At 38.6% G+C, this 18507-nt stretch overlaps 1 protein-coding gene across 1 annotated transcript; it reads right to left on the bottom strand.

Moving 5' to 3' along the window:
• Positions 1–393: 393 nt before the first annotated feature.
• On the bottom strand, positions 394–17460 carry LOC133547088 (large ribosomal subunit protein bL27m-like). Its single transcript, XM_061892896.1, has 4 exons — positions 17303–17460; positions 17036–17164; positions 3223–3290; positions 394–664 (listed from the first exon to the last, which is right to left on the bottom strand). The coding sequence occupies exons 1-4, from the start codon at positions 17337–17339 to the stop codon at positions 458–460; spliced, it is 441 nt and encodes a 146-aa protein (XP_061748880.1). The 5' UTR covers positions 17340–17460; the 3' UTR covers positions 394–457.
• Between the last annotated feature and the right edge of the window lie 1047 nt (positions 17461–18507).

The following is an 18507-nucleotide window of genomic DNA, read 5'->3' as shown; positions in this document are numbered from 1 at the left end:
CAACTTGGAATCAAATATGTGCCCAGGAACATGTTCGAGGCCACGACCCGGTCCTAGTGAAAACAAAAAAAGACAATTGTTTATTATCTCGATAAAATAACGGCACAATTTGTACTTTTTTTTTTTTTTACTTAATTAGCTCATCAATTAAGTTGATATACGTCTTCACAGCAAAGGAAAAGTTGTACAGCATGTATCAGACATACACAAATTGAAGAAATTTGTCATATTTTAAAGTACAATGACTCACCCGAGATGACTGAATGGGGAGCAGGATTGAGTGATACTGTCCCCTAGTGACATTTTCTAGGTGCTGAGTGCACAAAACCAAAACAGCTTTAATACACTTAGAGTTCTGTCAACTTTTGCCAGAATAGATGAAAGGTCCAACTCTATGATTTGAATACAATTTAATTGCAAATATTATGTGATGAATACAAAGCACAGGTTTTTGTGTTTAGAAGAGTCCCACCAATTTAAAAGCTGGCTCCTGCTTGAGCGGACGCACGTTGACAAAGGTTTTGTAAAGTAACGATCCCGCAGCCAGCTTGACGATGACTTGGTTAGCCTCTGGACTGCGGGGCGGGGGAACGTAGATCTCCTTGGTGAGACAAACGTGACCGTCCTCAAGCGCGTAAATAGTGTTATTTGTTCCCATGCCAACCTTTTGGAAAAACAAAGTGGCGTTAGATATGTTCTATCACTATAAAAACAGTGATTCCACCATGCAACTTGAAATGTCTTAGGAATTGATTTATAATTTTACATGATCCTTTGTAACTGAGCTACTGTGTGGAACAATTTCCCTTGTGGATCAATAAAGATTGTCTAAGTCTAAGAATGTCGCTTTTGAGCTCAGACTGGCAAAAACTCTTAGGAAGTCAGCCATATTGACTGGAAGTCTTCATTTTTGTCACAACAACATGAAGTAGATAAACAAATAAATAAAATAAAAGTTAATTTTTCAAATAAGATTACACTTTTAAATTTGAATTGGTCACGGGTTATTACATGCTTGCATAATTTTAATTAACATATACACACATACTGCATATATATATATATATATATATATATATATATATATATATATATATATATAAATATACTCACACATACAGGATTGTCTCAGAAAATTACAATATTATGATAAAGTCCTTTATTTTCTGTAATGCAACTAAAAACATGAAAATGTCATACATTCTGGATTCATTACACATCAACTGAAATATTGCAAGCCTTTTATTATTTTAATATTGCTGATCTGGCACCTGCCCACAGTGCCAAAACCACCAGTAACCGGTGTACTGACCATGGCATTACATTCCTCGATTGGCCTGCCAACTCCCCTGACCTGATCCCCGTAAAGAATTTGCGGGGTATCGTGAAGAAGAAGCTGAAAGACACCAGACCCAATAATGCTAATGAGCTAAAGGCCGCTATTGAAGCATCCTGGGCATCCATGACACAGGCTGATTGCCTCCATGCCACGCCACATTGATGCGGTAATTTGTGCAAAACGATTCCCAACCAAGTACTGAGGGCATTGATTGACATTTTCAAATGTTTGATTTGTTTTGCTGTTATAAATCTTTTTTTTTTCACTTGGTCGGAGGAAATATTCAAATTTTTTGAGGTAGGAATTTTGAGTTTTCTTAAGCTGTATGCCATTATCAACAATATTAAAATAATAAAAGAGTTGCAATATTTCAGTTGATGTGTAATGAATCCAGAATGTATGACATTTTCATGTTTTGAGTTGCATTACTGAAAATAAAAAGGACTTTATCACAATATTCTAATTTTCTGAGGCAGTCCTGTATACATACATACTAGGGTGGTACGGTACTAATAAAGTACCGCAATACTAATCAATTGAAATCAGTACTATAGTGCCTTTGAAAAATACCAGTTCCGTTCTTACATTCGAATGACTACAGAGCCGAGGCGCATGATTTTGAGTGTGTCAAAACGCACACACAGTGAGCATACAAGCAATCACATCGTGGAGAGGAAGTATGGCAATAAAACTGCAATTCTATTGGTTAATAAAGAGGGTGCGTGAAGCGCAATATGAAGGTATTTGGGCTTTAAAACTAACAAAGCCGCTGCGCTGTAAGTGTTGCTTCAAAACATGCCTCACCAAACGTGTTTGTTTTAAACAATTAATTAATAAGCAATCAGATCTGCAAAAGGAGTTATAAAGAGTGACAGGTTATAATGTAGTTTTTACACCTGTCCTGCTGTTCTGTCCGGTGCAGACCCTAGTTGAGGAGCACAGGGCAGATGTTCCTTACACGGCCAATGTTTTTGTCGAGGGTAACACCCTTCACTTCACCCCGCAATGCATCTGCTAAGCTCCGCTTTTTGGTCAGAATTGGAGGCCGCCGATTCGCGAAAATCTCGTTGCATTATTGTTACGTTTTGCAGGACTCAACCAGACCCGTTTGTCACTCTACTGCGCAGTGCATGCGCTGTCTCTCACTCTCTTTACTCGCCCACTCACTCAGTCAACACACATACGCTACTTTCATAAGTTAACCAACTCTTCTGGTGTGCACACCAGCAGCTTGGCTTGATGCCAAATATTAGCAGAGCTAAAACAGCCCAATTAGCGTCAAGTAATGCAAGCTAAATGACTGAATTTTGTAACAAAATGCTACAATTTGTGTTTTATATTTAACTGTGTGTTTTCCTGCTACATGTCTTATCTGTGCACTTTTATCCAGTTTTATTTTTAGTACTTACTAATAATTTTATTTTTCTTAAAGCAAATACCAGGATTGGTAACCATAAATCATGAAGCATTTGATGTAATGTCAGGAAAACTTTGTTCTATTCTAACCTAATCCTTGATTTTGGCAGACTATATATAGGTAATGTAGAAAATTTTAATTTTTTCTTTGAGTACAACAAGAAAAGCCCAATGTGTTATTATTATTATTGTATTGTGAGATGTTATGTTAAAATAAAGCCAATATTGAAAATGTTCATAGTTCCCTTTATTTGGAAAATTATCTATATACTTTTTGGTACCGGTACCAAATTATAGGTATCGGTACAACCCTAATACATACATACTCACACACATACACTGTATATATACATATATACACACATGTACACATTCATACATATATATCCATATTTTATATACACATACATACAAATATTTTCAACTTTTATTAACACAAATTTTAAACATTTTAAGTGTTTACTTACATGAGCTCCTGGGTGATACCTTATAGCTCTTTGTGTTGCCAAGATGTTTCCAGCATGAACAAAGTGACCTTGAACATAACAAAAACAAACAACATGTGTTATTGATGGCTGGTGTCCAAAATGAAGTGCAATAAAAAGTTGTTGTGCCAAAAACGGATCCATTTGATTAGCTGCCGTGCTATGGTCACCCTTGCATAATAACAGAAAATAAGACACATACCGCACTGTAAAACATATAATACACAATAGCATAATCCACATTAAATAAATAAGAATTACATTTATGGGAATTGCTCGTTTTGGGGGAATTTTGCCTAAAGTTTACAATAATATTTTACAGAGACAAGAATGAATGTTTTTATGAAATTCTAACTTGGAAATAAGCGTAAATAAAAGTCTGCTTACAGTAGAGCCAATGGGAGCTATGACGTTGTCTTTTTTATTGTATCTTTTTCCACCATAAAACCTGATAAACAACCATCCAAAAATAATTAACAATACGCCATTAAAATTTTATGACCTCAATTAGAACCAAATATTAGTGATATTTTTGTTATAAGCTATTTCTGGGCGATATAGCCTGAAAATAAAAAATCTTTACGATTTTTTCCCCCCTACTTTCCAGCTGAGTGTAATTGTAATGAATAAAAACACAGTGATGGATGTGTGTGGTCTTTACAAAAAGATGACATCACTGCATTGGCAAACATAGTTTGGAGACTTAGGTGTTAGGATTTGTGTGTGTTGGCAGAGCAGCGCAAAAAAGGGGATTTTTGCGATTTCTGATCATTTATGAGGGCACCAACGAAACTTAGGTGTTAGGTTTTGTGTGGTGTTCGGGTCTGTGGGACCCGCTTTCATTTTTCATTGAAAGAAAAATTATACAATTAATTAATTTTTCAAACTGAGACTCACTGACTTTAGCTCATTTTTGGTGAATACCATATCAGAATAGATATTTAATGACCACACACCATACATGCCCCCCTACACATTTCTATTACATATAAGAGGTCCGGGTCTGGACCCGGGACCAATAGAAGTGACGGAGTGTAGGTACACAGAAAATCAGAGGGTCAAATGTGCAAGAAAATGAGAGCAGACAGTGTTGACAAAGAATGTTGCAACCTTCTGTGGGAACCGCAGAGGCAGAAACGCAAAAGAAGAATCCCTGTGGGATGCAGAAACTGGCAGAGAAATTTTCCATGCAACGTTCATATTGTTGTTACTCAGCCAGCGTTTGTGGGTCTGATGGACCGGTTGCATTTTGTGGCTTTTAATGCCTCACAATCAAACACTTTTTATGTTAAAATACTGAACAGATGTTTATTGGGATATGATAAACATCTGTTCAGTATTTTAACAGTGTCTTTCTCAAAAGTGCATTTTGTGGCTTTTAATGCCTCACAATCAAACACTTTTATGTTAAAATACTGAACAGATGTTTACCATTTCCAAATAAACATCTGTTCAGTATTTTAACATAAAAAGTGTTTGATTGTGATGGACCAGTTGCATTTTGTGGCTTTTAATGCCTCACAATCAGACACTCTTATGTTAAAATACTGAGCAGATGTTTACCATATCCAAATAAACACCTTTTCAGTATTTTAACATAAAAATGTTTGATTGTGAGGCATTAAAAGCCACAAAATGCAACCGGTCCATCAGACCCATAAATGCTGGCTGAGTAACAACAATATCAACGTTACACAAGGGCTAAGACTTCAAAAGCAGTTGTTGATAAAAGACTTGTGAGGTGTCACATCATGTTGTGGAAGTGTACAACCTCTTGTGCTAATAAAAAAAACAGTAATAAAAAATAGTTTTTCTCTACATCTTAATTTACGTCAATCAACTATAGTACCGATAAGAGTACCAATATCGATAAGGGCACAGTATCGATAAAATCCTAACAATATACATCCCTAAGAATGAGTGGTAATCAGTGCCGATTCTGAGGGGAAAAGCAAACTTGATAAGTCTAAAAATGTAGTAGTAGCAGCTTGAGTGCCAACACCACAACAGGGAGCTCCATTATGAACTGCCGAATTCGGTTGTATCTCTGTTCAAACTGGACAACGTAATCCACCATTGTAACGCCAGTCTTCGGTTATACAGTCAAAGTACGGGTAAGCCTCGTATTAGCGGTTGTTTTCTTCTTTTAAAAACACAAGAGACGAGTTTTTTCAGACGTGTAGTCATGCTATCGTCTTTGCTCAAATCCCCAGCCAATATTTCCAGCGCGCCGTCCCTCGCTCTTCCCATTAGCGACAAAGCAACCGCCAAGACCTGCTTCTTCTCATATAAATCGGAAACCAGTCTCCAGATTATTACCTATGTTTTCCAGCTTTCATAAGATTTCTTCTCATTAAACGCTGGCGGAACTTAATTACCAACAGCCATCATGTGCTACATTAGACATAGACAAACTTAAATGATCCACAAGGGAAATTGTTCTACACAGTAGCTCAGTTACAATGATGGAAAGTGTAACGATGGAAAGGACAATGCCGGTATAAGTAGACTAAATACAGCGATATAAAATATAACGTGTGTATGTAATATTTACAAAATATATGTACAGTATATTATACATACTGATATATTAAATTATGTCTATATCATATTTTCAATATATGGGAATTACCATGTACAATATTACAATATATGTGACAGCTGCAGCATAAAATAGAGTAAATCCAGCTGTTAGATGTTGGCTCAAAAACTACGACGACAACTGTACGTTTGAATGACTTTACTGCAAAACGACAACAATGGTTCACTCTCGATAAACAACACACCACTTCCGCTTACCAATATCATTCACGCGTGCGCAGAGAGGAATGTAGCACCTCACAGATTTGATGGGTCAAAAAAACATCTGACTGGGCCAGGAAACTGGGCACACCTTGGACGCTGTGCTTCATTGACTATGCCAATGGGTACTTTATTTTGAAGGTTTCCCGGCCCGGTCAGCTGTTTTTAGGCACGTCACACTAGGGCTGGGCGATATGGTCTTTTATTATATACATCGATATTTTTAGGCCATGTCACGATACACAATATACATCTCGATATTTCTGCCTTAGCCTTAAATGAACACTTGATGCATATAATCCCAGCAGTATGATGATTCCATGTGTCTACATTAAAACATTCTTGTTTATACTGCATTAATATATGCTACTTTTAAACTTTCATGCAGAGAGGGAAATCACAACTAAGTCAATTGACCAAACGTGTATTTATTAAACAGTTATTAAGCAGTGGCACAAACATTCATGTCATTTCAAATCAGAAAGTGCAAGATTGTCAGACATTTTAAAAAAAAAAGCTATTAGTGACATCATGCACAAAAGTGCACTAAGATGACATATCAAAACAACACTAAATTAAAGTGCACTTTTTGTATAGAACGCCACTACAATATTTTAAAACAAATAAAGAGCACTTTTGTGCATGTCACACAAGATATTTCAAAACTGTAAAATAAAAATGAGCGGCATAACAGGAAATCAAATAGTGTATGTCCTTCGCTATGAGGTAGGTTACTGCAGACATTATGTCCTTCTGTTGACTATTTTTTTGTTGATGTGGAAATGGAAGACGTCAGGCTGAATTGGGTAAGTGCTGGTTGCTTCGACATTTTGCGGGTGTGGCACCGGCCGAGATGTTGACCTGCTGAGTTTCAAGCACTCTTCATTCCCTAGCGGGTGACTTTTCAAACGATGCTACGAATTAGTAGTGCTGCTACTTTTTGTAACAACGCTTTTGCCACATACTCGACATATTACGGTTCTCTTTTTAACATATTCCCGCTTGAAGCCAAACCACCGCCAGACGATGGACCGCGTGCTGTTTTTCTTGGAATTAATTCTTCCTTCATTTGTTACCATATTCACACCTTCTTTCTTTAGTATTATCACCCCGCTAGCATCACAGCTAATGTTACCCATTCCTCTACCCCTCTGCTCCGCGAGAGCGTATGACGTTGCATGTGCGACAGTATGTGACGTATGTAAGAAGGTGCGCTTGTTTTACGTCTCTGTGAGAAGGAGAGACAAGAAAGAGCGAGAAGAGCCTGAAGTGTAATGCCCGCAGCTATAAGCAACTATGTGAGAACGTATACTCGAATACTCACGATATAGTCATTTTATATATCGCACAGAGACAAACCCGCAATATATCGAGTATATCAATCAATGTTTACTTATACAGCCCTAAATCACTAGTGTCTCAAAGGGCTGCACAAACCACAACACAAACCACTACCACATCCTCGGTAGGCCCACATAAGGGCAAGGAAAACTCACACCCAGTGGGACGTCGGTGATAATGATGACTATGAGAACCTTGGAGAGGAGGAAAGCAATGGATGTCGAGCGGGTCTAAAATGATACTGTGAAAGTTCAATCCATAATGGATCCACACAGTCGCGAGATGCCAGTCCAAAGCGGATCAGACGCAGCAGCGAGAGTCCCGTTCACAGCGGAGCCAGCAGGAAAACATCCCAAGCGGAAGCGGATCAGCAGCGCAGAGATGTCCCCAGCCGATACACAGGCAAGCAGTACATGGCCACCGGATCGGACCGGACCGGACCCCCTCCACAAGGGAGAGTGGGACATAGGATGGAGCTAGACCGTGTAGTATTTTATACGTAAGTAGTAAAACCTTAAAGTCACATCATAAGTGCACAGGAAGCCAGTGCAGGTGAGCCAGTACAGGCGTAATGTGATCAAACTTTCTTGTTCTTGTCAAAAGTCTAGCAGCCGCATTTTGTACCAACTGTAATCTTTTAATGCTGGACATGGGGAGACCCGAAAATAATACGTTACTGTAGTCGAGGCGAGACGTAACAAACGCATGGATAATGATCTCAGCGTCTTTAGTGGACAGAATGGAGCGAATTTTAGCGATATTACGGAGATGAAAGAAGGCCGTTTTAGTAACGCTTTTAATGTGTGACTCAAAGGAGAGAGATTAGATAGTACTTTATTTATTCCGTCAGGAGAGTTCCTTCAGGAAAATTTAAATTTTCAGCACAATCCCATTCAAGATCAGACAAACATTACAGGGAGACAGAACAGGATTGCTGACGGGTCTGCCGGCTTCCAGCGCCCCTTACAAAAAAGATGACATACAGGTAAACAGGGGGGGTATGGGAAAAAAGAATAGAAGATTAAAATAAAATTCAAAAAAAAAAATCGGTCTTAGCCTGGGCCCTGGAGTGGGGGTGCAGACTGAGGCCAAGGGCAAAAAAAACAAAACAAAAAAAAAACAACAACTCATAGCCATAGTACACATCCCTCTTACATGTGTGTAAGAGGGAAACATCAAACATCAAAGAACACAGAGGACATTAAAGCAGCAGATACAACCAGACACTTCTACATACAGCTATGAATAAAAAGTAAAATAAACATATACACTGTGGTGGCCTCTGCGGTGTTCCACGCCATTGTCCGCTGGGGAGGAGGGAGCATGGCCAGAGACAGAAGCAGACCCAACAAAGCAACCAAGACAGCCGACTCCACTCTCGGACAGTGTCCAGTCCGCATGGATGAGCGATGATACGTCCAAGGTGACTGAGGTGTCCGACACCTGCTCACCCAGTCGAGACACCGCGAAGCCTCTCCGTCACAGCGCTCAGTGCTAGCTCCGCAGCCCTGTCCCCTCATCCGCATCTCCTCCAGTCCCTCCAAACAGACTCCGGTGTAGCAGAGACCCAGCAGCTGGTCTCCATGGCCAAAAGGCTCCCGGGAGGCAGATCCAAAAGTCCACAAAAAAAAAAAAAAAAAAAGCACCACAGAGGTCACGAAAGTGCCACCCCTTGTCACACAGTCCCAGAGGGTCCCGGACCAAAATGCAAAAAAATATAATAACACATGAAAACAAGAGGGAAACACAAAAGGATGAAACAAGAGCACAGAGCTCCTGCCTACAGCAGCCACTACAGCAGCGCCATTTTGGAAAAAAAGAGTTGGGTCGAAGATAATACCCAGATTCTTTACCGTGTCGCCTTGTTTAATTTTTTGGTTGTCAAATGTTAGAGTTGTATTATTAAATAGAGGTCGGTGTCTAGCAGGACCGATAATCAGCATTTCCGTTTTTTTGGCGTTGAGTTGCAAAAAGTTAGCGGATATCCATTGTTTAATTTCATTAAGACACGCCTCCAGCTGACTACAATCCGGCGTGTTGGTCAGCTTTAGGGGCATGTAGAGTTGGGTGTCATCAGCATAACAGTGAAAGCTAATGCCGTATTTGCGTATGTCACCTAGCGGCAGCATGTAGATGCTGAAGAGTGCAGGGCCAAGGACCGAACCCTGGGGAACTCCACATGTTACCTTAACGTAGTCCGAGGTCACATTGTTATGGGAGACGCACTGCATCCTATCAGTAAGATAAGAGTTAAACCAAGACAGGGCTAAGTCTGACATACCAATTCGTGTTTTGATACGTTCTAATAAAATATTATGATCGACGGTATCGAAAGCAGCGCTAAGATCGAGGAGCAGCAACATAGATGACGCTTCAGAATCCATTGTTAGCAATAGATCATTAGTCATTTTTGCGAGGGCTGTCTCCGTAGAGTGATTTGCCCTGAAACCGGATTGAAAGGTTTCACATAGATTGTTGGACGCTAAGTGTTCATTTAACTGCTCCGCAACAATTTTTTCGAGGACTTTTGAAATAAATGGAAGGTGAGACACCGGTCGGTAGTTTACCATGAGGTCAGGATCGAGGTTAGGTCTTTTAAGAAGAGGATGAATAACCGCTTTTTTGAATGCTAGGGGAACAGTGCCCGAGGAAAGTGATAAGTTTATAATATTTAGCACTGATGGACTTAATAATACAAAGAGCTCCTTGATCAGTTTCCCAGGAAGAGGGTCAAGTAAACATGTTGTTTGTTTTATTCCATTTACATGTTGTAACAATTCCTCTAATGTTATTTCATCAAAACGAGAGAAACTATTTTGGAGGGCAATATTCGCCGTATATACAGTCGTATCTGTGTTAATAGAACCCAGTTGTAGCTGGGACGCATTGTCTTTAATCTCCTTTCTAATGACTTCAATTTTCTTACTAAAGAATTGCATAAAGTCATCAGCTGAGTAGGTGGAGCTACTGGACGGGGTCCCTTGTTGGGTTAGCGATGCTACCGTACTAAACAAAAATTTGGGATCGTTTTTATTATGGTGGATGAGATTTTAGTAATATTTAGCTTTAGCTAAGGTAAGCATGCGTTTATAAGTTATTAAAGCATCACTCCATGCTTGATGGTGCACCTCAAGTTTAGTCGTGTGCCATTTGCGTTCCAGCTTTCTACATAATTTCTGAGCTCTGGTTTCTTCTGTAAACCACGGGACGGGGTACCCTTTTTTGGAACCGTTTTTAACTTTAGCGGTGCTATGTTATCAATGGTTTCGCGCAGGGCGTCATTAAAGTTGTTAGTGAGGTTATCAATAGAGCCCACATACTTTGGGAATGGTGCCATTACCGAGGGCAGTAGGCCAGCAAGAGTTGTCGTTGTGGCCGTATTAATGCTGCGGCTGCTATAGCAGTTATTATTACTATTAGTTTGACGAACATGCGTCTGAACATCGAATTTTATAAGGCAATGATCGGACAATACTTTAGTATACGGGAGTATCGTAACTTTAGAAACGGTGATACCCCTGACAAGCACTAGGTCTATCGTATTACCGTTGCGATGCGTGGGTTCATTTATTATTTGTGTAAGACCACAGCTATCAATTATAGTCTGGAGCACTACGCACGGTGGGTCCGATGGGGTATTCATATATCGAGTATATTCGATATATCGCCTAGCCCTACGTCACACCAAGAGCTATGACAGCTCTGACGAAGGCTGAAGTAACATCAGGTAAGACAACACAAAAATATTTCCCCAATAGTGGCAATTGTCCCAAAATTTGGTGAGGCTTAGATTTAGGTGTGTTCTACAGCCCGGAAATTATGATTAAAAATGTGTTTATCTCATGGGTTTTAAAACTATGAGGCCAACCTAGGGCTGGGCGATATATCGATAAATACGATATATTGCGGGTTTGTCTCTGTGCGATATATAAAATGACTATATCATAATATTCGAGGACTTTTAGCTGTGGGCGTACACTTCAGGCTCTCCTCGCTCTTTCCTGTCTCTCCTTCTCACAGACAAGCAGGCGCACATTCTTACATACGTCACAAACTGTCACGTCACATACACGCCTTCGCAGGGCAGAGAGCTAGCATCGTGGCTAACGTTAGCTGCTAACGTAGCCGTACGAGAGAAAGATGCTCTGGTAACAAATGAAGAATGACTTAATTCCCAATAAAAACGGCAGGGTTTCCATCGTCTGGCGGTGGTTTGGCTTCAGGTGGGAATATGTCGAACAGACAACCGTAATTTGTCAAGTGTGGGGGGAAAAAGCGTTGCTATAAAAAGTAACATTACTGCTAATATGTAGCATTGTTTGTAAAGTCACTGGCTAGAGAATGAAGAGAATTTCATAACCTTAGTAACATACCACATAGTGAAGGATGAATACTATTTGATTTCCTATTAAGCAGCTCATTTTTATTTGACACTTAAAATGTCTCTGACAATCTTGCAATTTATGTTTTGGAAATGACTTAAACATTAGTGCCATTGCTTGATAACTTTAATAAATATACTTTTGGTCAATTGACTTAGTTGTGATTTCCCTCTCTGCATGAAAGTTTAAGATGAGCACATATTAATGCAGTATGAAGAAGAATGTTTTAATGTATACACATAGAATCATCATACTGCTGTGATTATATGCATCAAGTGTTCATTCAAGGCCAAGGCAAAATATCGTAATATATATCGTATATTGCGATATGGCATAAAAACATTGCGATATTAAAAAAGGCAACATTGCTTAGCCCTAGGCAAACCATTAAATATTTCATCTGTATGTACATTGTACTTAGACAGCTGATATAGATTAATCATGAAATACTTATAGTCTAACACTTTTAATGGCTAAAAAGAACATACAACTGTTATATATTCTTCACCTTTAAAATGTGCAAACTGTCTTTTATGACAGCGCTTTCAAATTGTACTCCAAAATGTTGTCGCCACCTTCTGAAGTATTAATAGACGACATTCCACTGCATTTTTCTTTGTTTTTGGCCTTGGTAAATACCTGATACCCATTATTGGCCTTGGTAAATACCTGATACCCATTACAAACGGGTCACAGCAAGAGATATGTTTGCAGCACTAATGACGGTTGTAATTGTGTGTGATGTTTTATTGATGTTCTAAAATCATAGTCGAAATGACTGCTGTGTTTCATTTTTTCAAACGACTCAATGAATTAGCTATTATGGCTAACCTACACATTAACATTTAGGACTACAGTTTAACATTTATTACCATGTATACAAGTATGTTTGTTGCCATTATTATTATTATTAAGTCTACATTGTGTTCCGTGTCCATCGCAAAACGCACGTAATTAATAAGCCCATAAAAATGTAAATTTTGAACAAACAGTTGACTCATACCCCTCCAAGACCCCACTGCCTGCTTGACATTATCCTCCAATTTCAGATCAACATCTGTAATAATAGCGACTGTAATTATTAGAATAGATTCACCTTACTATCTCTTCAATTGCAGGTTCATTGGCGACGGACGCTAACAAGCTAAATGCACATTCCAGATTTAAGCCATAAATATGCCTCACGCCATAGTAACACTGCAGCCATCTTGCACTGACATTAGATTATTATGCATTGTGTAGCTAATGTATGCTGGGAAAAAAAAAACATTTTATGATTTTTTTTCAATATTTTTTTTTTCATACAGTCAAACCTGTCTATAATGACCACTCAGTAAATTTCGATACCAGTGACAGCACTACGGACTAAAAAAAACTAAATAACCAGCTTATGACCACATTAAACAGGTGGCCACCACAAACAAGGTTTACAATAAGTCTCGGCCGATAAAAACATTTTGCTCAGCGATATTGACCTACAGATTACTTACTGTCGATAAACGCTATTAATATCCTAATTATTTTGAGACCAAATGTATTTTAACGCCGTTAAAAAAATACGGTGTATGGACAGGCGTGTTGGAAACGGAAATATTGCCACAACTTGTTTATAAGGTCTTAGAAGAGATTATTAGTATTATTATCAATACATAATAATATCGTAAGTTTACCCTTTTAAAAGGCAATAAACTTGTATTTCCTATGTATCTCAACATTGTAATTGGAATGTAAACTTTTAAACCTCCAAGATAAATACAAACAAACAAATAAGTAAAAGTTTGCACTTGAAGAAAAATCAATGGCAAATAAAGTAAAGCAATAAAGTAGGCTCTGTCTCTGTAAAGGCTTAATGGCTGGCTGTTCTTGTCAACAAACGGGGTATTGTTTGGATGGCAAGTTTCTCACTTCATTCATTGATTTATTAGTTCATTATTCCCATCATATACATGTGTGTATGTTGTCTGCTGTGTCACAGTGTGCTGGTGCCTCTTCCTATTTGATGTCAAGTTCATTTTAGTGCGGTGCTGCTTGTAGCTTTCACCCATAAAAAGAGATTTCCTGCATTGACCTTGCTGCACATATGACACTGTCTTGTTGTTGACATAACACATTGCTGGAGACTATCTCAGCTGCATTCGGGCGGAAGGCGGCGTACACCATGGACAGGTTGCCACCTCATTGCAGGGCCAACACAGATAGACAACGTTCACACTCACATACTAGGGACAATTTAGTGTTGCCAATCAACCTAGCCCCAGGTGCATGTCTTTGGAGGTGGGAGGAAACCTGAGTATCCGGAGGGAACCCATGCAGTCACTAACGGACATAAAAGTAATTATATAGATTACTTGTTACCAGTATTAAAAAACGTTGTTATTGGAAACACTACTTGTGGAATTATAACATGTTTAATCAGAAACATGGCTATGTACTACATGTGCAGTGAAGTGTACTTTATTTCTAAAATCAGCGCACACAAGTCTCCATGTGAGCAGAGAGTTTTGGAACTCTTCCCCTTTGTCAGAGTTTGCAAAAGTATGTGTTTGCTTGTGAACTACAGGCCTAAAAGCAGAGAAAGGTATGCATTTATTAAGTGTACGTGTTCATCTGGACTCGGGATGTAACGGTAAACAGTATAATGACAAACAGCGGTGAAATTCCGGACGGTTAGTAATACTGTTTACATTTTTATTTACCAAAAAACGTCATTTATTGATGTATTTTGGGCAACACTGCTTACTTCCCGGAAACGGTCACAGCAGCGCCGGAGCATACGCACTAACGTCGTTTGGCTTGAAACATAGCGGAAAGCAACTATACAGACCTTGCTTCGTAGAGTTCCTCTCGGACTAAACGGAGCCGGGCGCTTCGTTTAACTTCCTTTCCCCTCGTTTCATTTCTGCGGCGTCTCGGCGTTCAAGAGCGCACTGTGCTATTAGATGACTTAACAGGTGTGGACAAGACAGACGCATTTGTTTGTCCCACGGTAAAAGTAAACCGTGGAGGCAGGGCTGGGCAATATCAATCAATCAATTAATCAAATTTCATTTATATAGCCCTAAATCACTAGTGTCTCAAAGGGCTGCACAAACCACAACACAAACCACTACGACATCCTCGATATACTCGAAATATCGGTGGTTTGTCTCTGTGCGATATAGAAAATGACTATAAATGATTAATGATAAATAGGTTGTACTTGTATAGCGCTTTTCTACCTTCAAGGTACTCAAAGCGCTTTGACACTACTTCCACATTTACCCATTCACACACTGATGGAGGGAGCTGCCATGCAAGGCGCTAACCAGCACCCATCAGGAGCAAGGCTGAAATGCCTTGCTCAGGACACAACGGACGTGACAAGGGTGGTACTAGGTGGGGATTGAACCAGGGACCCTCAGGTTGCGCAAGGCCAATCTCCCACTGCGCCACGCCGTCCCATATTATATTGTCTATATTACTATATTGTCCTATTGGAGTAAAGGTTCTCATGCTGCTGGCATTACACTACAGGCTCTTCCCACTCTTTTTTGTCTCTCCTTTTCACAAACACCAAGCGCACCTTCTTACACAGGTCACATACTGTCACGTCATATACGTATACGCCCTCGCGGAACAGAGAGGTAGCATCATGGGTAACGTTAGCTGTGTTGCGAGTGGTAATACGAGAGAAAAAAGGTGCCTATCTGGTAAAAAAAAATTAAGGAAGAATTAATTCCCAAGAAAAGCAGCACACGATCCATCGAATAGCGTTGGTTTGGCTTCAAGTGGGAATATGTCGAACAGACAACCATAATTTGTCAAGTGTGGGGCAAAAGCGTTGCTACAAAAAGTAGCATTACTGCTAATGTGTAGCATCATTTGAAAAGTCACCTGCTCGAGAATGAAGAGTGATTACACCCCATATCAACATCTCCATTCGCTGCCACACCAACAAAATACCGAGGTAACCATTTCCACATCAACACCATATGAAAAAAATAGTGAACTACATAAGGAGATAACGTCTGCAGTAACCCACCACATAGCGATTTGATTTCCTATTTTGTAGCTCATTTTTATTTGACAGTTATTGAAATAACTTGTGTGACATTACGCACAAAAGTGCACTTTATTTGTTTTAAAATATCGTAGTGGCTTTCTGTACAAAAAGTACACTTTAATTTAGTGCTGTTTTGATATGTCATCTTAGTGAGATCATGCACAAAAGTGCACTCATAGCTTGTTTTAAAATGTCTCGGACAATCTTGCACTTACTGTTTTGGAAATGACATAAATGTTTGTGCCACTGCTTAATAACTGTTAAATAAATACAGATTTGGTCAAATGACTTAGTTGTAATTTACCTCTATGCATGAAAGTTTAAAATGAGCATATACTAATGCAGTAGGAACAAAAATGCTAAAGCTTTTTTTAGGGATATTACGGGACCGGTAAAATTTTGAAAAAGACTTCAAAAAATACAACAAGCTACTGGGAACTGATTTTTATTGTTTTTAACCCTTTTGAAAATGTGATAATGTTCCCCTTTAAGTCTGTCTTAAGACCCACTTGTATTCTTTGGCTTTTAACACTACGTGAGTTGTGTGGTCCTCTGTCCTCTGTGTTTTTATACATTTTGATTTCTATTTTATTGTTTTAATTGATTTTGCCCTTTAAATTTGTTTTTAATCATATTTATTTTTATATTGGTTTTATATTTATTTATTTTTTGTTTTTATTCAGTCATTGGTGGAGCATAATATATTTTTTTAATGTTGTTTTTAAGATGGCTGTGCAGCACTTTGGAAACGTTCTTGTGGTTTAAATGTGCTATGTAAATAAAGTGGATTAGTTTGGATTGGATTGATTTCGGAAAGGGCTCTGTCACGCCAAATTTCTTCTCCCTACAAACCCCCCCCACACACACACACACATTTACTTCCGGGGTAATGATTAATACAGACGTTTTGTTAACGCTATATTATAAAAAAAATTAAAAAACAATTTACAAACACAAGCTATGGGGTGACAAAAGAGGAAACGTGACCCCGGAAGTAAATGCGTGATCCAATAGCTTGTGTTCGTAAATTGTTTTTTATAATATAGCGTTAACAAAACGTCTGTATTTATATTATATAGCGTTATATTTTTATAATATGGAGTTAACAAAACGTTTGTATTAATCATGACCCCGGAAGTAAATGGGGGGAAGGTTTTTGAAGGGGGGAAGAAATTTGGCGTGACAGCTCCCATAAAAGACACATTCAAATGAAGCGTTGCTTTCCTACCTTCATATTTCTTGAGGCCGTACCTCCTGCCGGGGCTCTTCCCGCCGAGGTTTTTGCTGGAGCCGCCGGACTTCTTCGACGCGAACCTCAGAGACGTCAAAATAAACTGCTGACCTCCGTCTAACAACCCTAAAAAAATATATGACGTTCATAAGTTAAAATGTTCTGTGTATTCATCTATAACTACATGGTTGGCTAAACAATTAAGGGGTTATTTTAGTAATGAATAAAAAAAAAAACAAGTTTAGATAATAAATAATACGATACCAGGTTTGCATTTGATGAAGTGTGCCAGCGACGCCATCTTGAGCGAATGTCGTTAGGGATTCTTCTTCGACGGCATACCGGAAGTCAACGAGATTTTATTCTTCTTCTCTAGTGTAATTTAACCTTGTGGCGCGCATTACCGCCACCCTTCGATATGAATGCTGGACCGAGGTACCCCGCCAAGGTTTCTCATTCATTGTCATCTCATACCATGAATTGATTTACGTGGACCCCGACTTAAAGGCCTACTGAAATAAGATATTCTTATTTAAACAGGGATAGCAGGTCCATTCTATGTGTCATACTTGATCATTTCGCGATATTGCCATATTTTTGCTGAAAGGATTTAGTAGAGAAATTGGACGATAAAGTTCGCAACTTGACGTCACCGGTGTGAGGGCTCCTCACATCCTCACATTGATTACAATCATGGCCACCAGAAGAAAGAGCGATTCGGACCGAGAAAGGGGACGATTTCCTCATTAATTTGAGCGAGGATGAAAGAATTGTGGATGAGGAAAGTGAGAGTGAAGGTCTAGAAGAAAAAAAGAAAGAAAAAAAAGACAGGGCAGTGGGAGCGATTCAGATGTTATTAGACCAGGGGTCACCAACGTGATGAGTCACCCGCTGGCCTGTTCTAAAAATAGCTCAAATAGCAGCACTTACCAGTGAGCTGCCTCTATTTTTTAAATTTTAATTATTTACTAGCAAGCTGGTGTTGCTTTGCTCAACATTTTTAATTCTAAGAGAGTCAAAACTCAAATAGAATTTGAAAATCCAAGAAAAAATTTTAAACACTTGGTCTTCACTTGTTTAAAAAAAATCATTTATTTTTTTACTTTGCTTCTTATAACTTTCAGAAAGACAATCTTAGAGAAAATACAACCTTGAAAATGATTTTAGTATTTTTAAACACATATACATTTTTACCTTTTAAATTCCTTCCTCTTCTTTCCTGACAATTTGAATCAATGTCCAAGTATTTCTTTTTATTTTTTATTGTAAAGAATAATAAATACATTTTTATTGAATTCTCCATTGTGGCTTCTGTTTTTTCGACAAATAATATTTGTGAAAGATTTCTTCAAACTTATTACGATTAAAATTCAAAAAAAATCTTCTGGCAAATCTAGAAAATCTGTAGAATCAAATTTAAATCTTATTTCAGATTGGATTTTAACCTATTTAAAACATGTCATCAAAAT

This window comes from Nerophis ophidion, unplaced genomic scaffold (genome assembly GCF_033978795.1).
Source record: "Nerophis ophidion isolate RoL-2023_Sa unplaced genomic scaffold, RoL_Noph_v1.0 HiC_scaffold_60, whole genome shotgun sequence".
NCBI classification, from domain to species: Eukaryota; Metazoa; Chordata; class Actinopteri; order Syngnathiformes; family Syngnathidae; genus Nerophis; species Nerophis ophidion.
The sequence above is the reverse complement of the archived record's forward strand: the minus strand, read 5'-3'. Positions and strand labels throughout refer to the sequence as shown.